At 53.8% G+C, this 6,378-nt stretch overlaps 1 protein-coding gene across 1 annotated transcript; it reads left to right on the top strand.

Moving 5' to 3' along the window:
- Nucleotides 1-713: 713 nt before the first annotated feature.
- On the top strand, nt 714-5,414 carry LOC307110522 (spermatogenesis-associated protein 31A1-like; the record flags this gene model as incomplete). The annotated part of the gene is made up of 3 exons (XM_079789628.1): nt 714-811; nt 1,681-5,203; nt 5,373-5,414. The coding sequence occupies 3 exons, from the start codon at nt 714-716 to the stop codon at nt 5,412-5,414; spliced, it is 3,663 nt and encodes a 1,220-aa protein (XP_079645754.1).
- Between the last annotated feature and the right edge of the window lie 964 nt (nt 5,415-6,378).

Genomic DNA, 6,378 nt, shown 5'->3' with positions numbered 1-6,378 from the left:
AGGACTCAAGCTTCTGTTTGAGGCTCGGGCTCTGGGCAGGGAGCCCCAGCTGTCTCCCATTGTGGGGCTCCACCCCCAGCCAAGGCTGCAAGCCTCTGGCTGAGGCTTGGGCCCTGGTCAGGGACCCCCAGCTGGCTCCAATCACCGCAGGGGACCCCAGCTGGTTCCAATGGCCCAGCTCCGCCCCCAGCCAATGCCGCAAGCCTCTGGCTGAGGCTCAGGCCCTGGACAGGGACCCCCAGCTGGCTCCGATTGCCTGCAGGGGACCCCAGCTGGCTCTGATCACCTGTGGGGGACCCCCCACTGGCTCCGATCTTCCCCTCTGATCTTCGGCTCCAATATCCCAGTTCCAACAACCCCCGCTCTCCGAGGCTGCAGCCATCTTGGTTAGGTGTATTTGCATATTCCCTTTCTGATTGGCTGGTGGGCATGGCTGGTGGGCGTGGCTTGTGAGTGTAGCGGAGTGATGATTTGCATATTACTGTTTTATTAGATAGGATAAGTACTCACTGAACCATGAATTTCTCAATACTTTTGGAGAAGAAACAATAAAGCTAAGACTCCACAGAATACTTTAGCATTAAAGAAAATCCGACACTAAAAAATAGTAGTAAGTAAAAGGGGAAGAACCAGAGAGCCCGGTAGGTAACTGTAGAAAGTCATATTGTTCACGAACCCTGAGCGTCTGCCGCTGGTCTAGAGAGGAGAGTGAGATGGGGTCCCAGCCCCTCGTTTTTCTTGCCTCAGCGTTCAGTGGTGCCCAGGAGGAGCAGCAGGAGCCGGAGCAGGAGGAAAAGTGGAGCTTTGAAAGGTGAGCTTCTGCCCTCACTCAGCCCTGCCTGAGGCTTTGCCTCCATCTGCACTGTCCCTGAGGCCAGGCGGTCCCCAGGGTGCCAGCGGCAGAGCTGTCTCTCAGGAAGCAGAGCCTCGGGAGGCTCCTGGAAGGAGGCAGAAGGCAGATGCTTCCCAGATCCCGTGCTGGGAACGCAGCCTCGGGGCCTGGAAGTGGGTGCTTCCCTAGCTGGGGGTCCCAGGAGGGGCATTGGGCTGTTGTGGACCAGTAGTGCCGGACTGGGAGCTGGGACCCCCAGGTGCAGCTGTGGGCGTGCTGTTTACCTTTGCTCAGATCCCTCCCTGGTGCCCCTGTCCTTTCTCCCCCTCAGGGACATAGGGAGGGCCGCAGGGGGTAGTGGATGTGGAAACACTTTGTAAATGACAAAGCACTACCTGTCCTGAGCCTTGCCATCACTGTCAGGGGTCATGTGGCCTTGACCCTGATGCTTGGGCTCCTGAGTCAGCTCTCCAGGGTGTCACTCTTAAAGGGCCATGGCACTCAGCCTCCTGTAAGACCCCCTGGCCCTGCTCCACCATGTGACCCAGTCTCCTGATTTCCAGCCTGCAGAGAGTGCCTGCAAGACCTGGAAAAGGCCCGGGGCCTAATTAATCTTCTTGGAAGGTAAAGAATCTTCCCCTTCTCTCCAGGGTCCTCTTCCCTCCTGACCTATGATGTCACCTTAGGCCTCCTGGCACTGACCTGGGAGGGGCCTTGGGATAGGGTGTGGCTATGGCCCTGGGGTGAGGGACAGCAGGAGCACTGGGAAGTCAGTGTCAGGACCATGAATACCCCGCCCGGCCTGCCCGCCTGCTCCTGGCTGCAGCCTGTGCCTCCATCTCCTGCAGCCACCTGGAGAGGCCCCCTGAACAGGGCGGCTTTCGTCAGCGCTCCTGTCAAGACCCCTCTGGTGAGGTCTGCAAAGCAGCGCCTGTTGGAGCCAACAGGCCCTGCGGGGAGCCTGTGGAAGATGCTGCTCCCATCATGTCCCCCTCGGCTTCTCTGGCTCCTGTGACTGAGTGCCCGTTACCTCTGGCCTCCACCTTGTCACCAGGACTGACCACCTCCTCGGTCTCCCTTCATTCCCACTCATCTCGGAGTGCCTCTCAGCAACCAGAGCCTTTCCTTCCCCTGGACGACCTTTCACCCCAGCCACTTGCACTTTCCCGTTCCCCCTCACCTCCCCCTGATTCAGGGGCCCACCCTCCACCTCCCACAGCCTCCTCTGCCTCACCACCACCAGCCTCCACTCTGACTCTTCCCCAGTGTGACTCAGTGGCACTGACACTGGGCCCCATCCCACAGAGCTCATGTCCACACACACCTCGGTCGGCTTCTCCCACCCCAGCCGTCTCAGGCCTTGGCCACTCAAGAAGTCCCATTTCAGCCCTGTCCTGGTGGCAGGCGGCTACCAAAACCTCATGCCTCTCAGCCTCATCACAGCACAAGTCCCAGCAAGAGCACCTGTCCCACCACCCACCAGAGGCCTCGTTCCAGGAAGACCCCACAGACAGACAGGCAGAGGCTGGTAGCCTCTCTCTGCTCAGCTCTGATGAGCAGAATCTCCTGGAGATACATATCACAAAGATAATCAATGTAAAGATTTTGAAAGAAAATGAAAAATATGCATTACATCCAAAACAAATGAACCCAAACTACCACCTGCACTCTTTGGGGAATACGTGGAAATCACTGGGTGCTGAGCAGGACACCACAACCCCACAACCCCTCTGGAGCATGAAGGACGAACAAGAACAACTGCATAGTCCTCTGCAGCTCTATAGCCAGCTTTTTTGGGGTCTCCCCTCGCTGCACAGCGAATCCCTGGAGGCTACTGCCTGGACATCTAAGGGCTCTTCTACACTACAGCCTCCACCTTTCTTATTCAATGGCATCTCGAATGCCTGCCCAGTTCAACTGCAGGCTACAGTCCCTCCACTGCTTTCCCATTCCCAGCCCATGTCTCACTTGGAGTTCCCATCTCCACCCTTGCTTCCAACCATGCTTCAATTACAGCCCCCACCTCTGGCTCCGGTCCAGACCCGATCCTCTCTACCAACCCTACCACCTTCTTCTCCACCTCAGATTAGAAGCTGTGGAGTATCATGCCCGACAGCCCAGAATGAGCCACAATTTTTAATCCCAATTGAGATTCAACATCCAGAAAGGCCCTTGTTGCAGAAGCAAATAGAAAGTGGGCGGGATTTATCCTCTGTAGTCAAAAGATCTCAGGAAGTCTTCAGTGTCTTCACTTCCAACCTTCCCAAGGACAGCATCCTTCCTGAGAATTTTCCAATCACTCCTGAGCCCCGGAAGCAACTGAAGCCACATCTGCAAAACTGGCATATGCAACAGCGCTGGGAGCTGTCCCCCAAGATCCAAGAACCTCCCAAACTAGGGCAACATCAGAGCGAATTACCAGGGACATGTCAGGCAAAGGACAAGCATGAGCCCTCACAGCCCTCTTCACTCACAGGTGAAAGCAGCAACGACGCACAGAACGTGGGGCTCCGGCTAAGCCACGATACAGGGAAGGTCCCAAAAGATCCCTCAAGGGGCTCAGAAAGCTCCCTAGTGACGTTTCAGAGGGTAGACTCTGAAGAGTCAGAAAGTGACGTGATGCTTTTGAGAAGGGACTCCGGAAGTGATTTACTGAGGAACTTAGACAGAAATCTAGAAAACACGCTAAAAGGCCACTTGGGCAGCAAGTTGGGACAGATGAGCAAGAGCCTGATGAGTGTGCATGGACCCTGGCTTGCTGTCAACCACTCTTCTACCAAGGCTGACACTCACATGGAAACCAAAAATCTGGAAATTTTAAAGGATTGGGAACCCTGCATGAACGCCTCTCATGGGGTCTTCGTTCTCGATACTGACATTCAAAAGGTGCTAGAAGCACATATTACAAAGTTTTGGGTGAAGCACCGGTGGGGCCTGCCCCTCAAGGTCCTCAAGCCCATGAGTCTCATTAAGTTGAAAAGGGCTCAAGCCTCACCCATTCTGCAGTTCCCCTTTCCCCCCTCATCCACCTGTGTATCTGGGGCCTACTCGATAGTCAAGTTTGTTGAGTCCCCGGGAAAACCACCTCAGGCCTGTCCGGGAGAGAAAGTGAAAACAGAAGACTCAGTTCCCACCCTGGCAAGGTCTCTCCTTGCCCCCTCACGTGTGTGTGAGAAAATGCAGAGTGCTCTGGGAGGGACCCCACCTGGTGTTGACCATGGTCCTTCAAAGGCCTCTCTGACTAGACAGGCGGAGTGGGCTGAGAGGGGAAGCTTAGATCTCAGTCCAAGTTCAGCCATGGCCAGGAATGAGCCAAGAGGGAAGGGTAGGTGTGGGGCCTCACAAGACCCCTACAATGGGGTAGCAATGCTGGAGATGAACTTAGGATCTCAATCTTTGAGGGTCAAAGAAGTCAAGGAGACAATGGAGGCCAGTGTGTCCCCTGCTCTTCAACCAGAGTTGGGAACCAATGTACAGACAACATCCCAAAACATCAATGCACATTTGAGGAGTGTAGGATCTCCAGGGACCAGTAAAAGCTCCCTATTCCCTAGAATGTCTGTTCTCCAAGATCCAGGAGAGCCATGCCTTAAAAATGAGGTCGCTGGGGAATTTAAGTCCAAAGTGCAGGTACAGTCAAAGAACCAACCTCAAGACTGTCCCACACACATGCCCCTTGCTGCAGACAACTTGGCTTCTCAGGTGCACCATCACCACTCCCAGAGAGTGCCCCCTGGAGTCAGACTAGCATCCCATGTGTTATGTGGCCTTAAGACACCCCAAAGGAGCAGCCAAGGGAAGCAGGAACCCAGGATCTCAAATGTTCAAGACTCTTGGAAGAATCAGAGACAAATGATCACCCCTACCTACAAGAGAGAGAATTGTAGGAGGCCCAACCCAAGAGAGCAGGCAAAAGGGCCTGAGAAATTGGGGACTTCGCATACCATTAGAATGAGCCCCTCTGCCAAGGCTAGGGGCACAGTAGACTCTGTTGGGAGGAAATACCCCCATCTGGGGCCAGAGAAGAAACAGGGTCCTCCAGAAAGTTTCTTCAGACAAAGAATGAGGCTCTTTTTTCAGGGGATTTTCCCCAATAAAAAACTCAAAGGTCAGGATGCTCTGCTAGACTACAAGCTCAATTCAGTCACTGCCCAGAGCCAAGGACCAGTCAAAAGCATATCAATTATGGACCCCAAGATCCCTGAGGCTCAGACACTCATAACAACTGTAGGACAGATTCTAGAGGAGAAAATTACCATTCACCAGGGACTTCGTACCACGGCGTTAAATGAGCACAAACAGAAACCCCAAACCCCAGTGTGTGGGTATTTTTGCTACCACAGGCTTCCTGTCTATCCCGAGAAAGGAAGAGTGATGAGTCATACAGCCTGCAGTCACCAGGCCAACTCCAATCAGAGTTGTTCCATTAGGGAAGGGCAAGTCAGACAGACAGAGTCCTTGAAAAGCATCAAATTCAATGATGAGCCCTTGAGTCTGAGTCGCCTCACCTTCCTGGCCTCCAAGACATCTTTGTCTTCAGTCAGATCCTGCCAGCATGGGCCAAAGGGGCCAGGTGCCCTAGGCCACCATCAACACTGCCCGAGGCACTGTCTTTTTCGGGTGGGTGTCTTGTCTGGTCGACCATAAACATGTCTCCATGAAAAAAATCAGTCCCTTTTCTCAGCACATTCAAAATATTTAATTTTCCTCAATATATGTTTGTTTGCTCCTAAGAGTTGGTGCAGTGGCTTCTGTCTGTGGTGTGCTCAGTGTGCACTTTGGCTTCTAGGAGGGAGGGGCATAGAGGGAGACTGACTGGCATTGTAAGCTTATCTCAGGTTCTTTCATTGCACTGTGTGTTTTCACAATATGTCATTACAAAGCAAAAACTCTAAAACAAGAAGAGAAAAACCCATGAAGACCCCACCCCAGGATCGGGTTCAACCCATCTTTCTCCTGCTTCCGCTCTGCTTTGAACTTTATGCAGCTGTAGGGGACAGGTTTACAGGGACATCACAGGGCTGGACATCCCCACTCAGGCTCCAGAAAGTATCAGAGCAAAGTGGATGGCAGTTTGGGGGGTGGGTGTAGTGGTGGGGAGGTTGCTGGGCCCTGAGTTCAGAAGCAAGCTCTTGGTGGGAAATTGATAGCATCTGCCCTTAAGACCCCTTCTCTCCCTGATGAAGGCTGGGGTGGAGATGGCCCTGTGAACCCCTCTTAGCTTAGCCTGGATAAAATACAGCTCACCCTCCCCCACCCCTGCCTGCCCCACACTTAGAGCCCAGTGAGGAAGGCACTCTTCACTCGGTGTGGATAGGTGGCAGCGGCAGGGCGTCTGCTGAGGGCTGAGTTCACCTCTGCCCCAGATGAGTGAATGGCCATGGCCACAGGTCACCCGCTTCCCTCTATGTAAATCCTAGGGAAGGAGTTCTGCTGGATGGAATGGAGCGTGACTGTGTGAGGTCCCTATCTGACAGTCGGATACGATGAACCTCAGGCAGAATGTGGGTAAAGAATGGAAAAGGTTGGATCCAAGGAAGAAGTCA

The sequence above is a fragment of the Cnephaeus nilssonii genome (genome assembly GCF_951640355.1).
Source record: "Cnephaeus nilssonii genome assembly, chromosome: 14".
Classification (NCBI taxonomy): domain Eukaryota; kingdom Metazoa; phylum Chordata; class Mammalia; order Chiroptera; family Vespertilionidae; genus Cnephaeus; species Cnephaeus nilssonii.
Note: the sequence above shows the minus strand (reverse complement) of the source record. Positions and strands in the feature narration are given on the sequence as shown.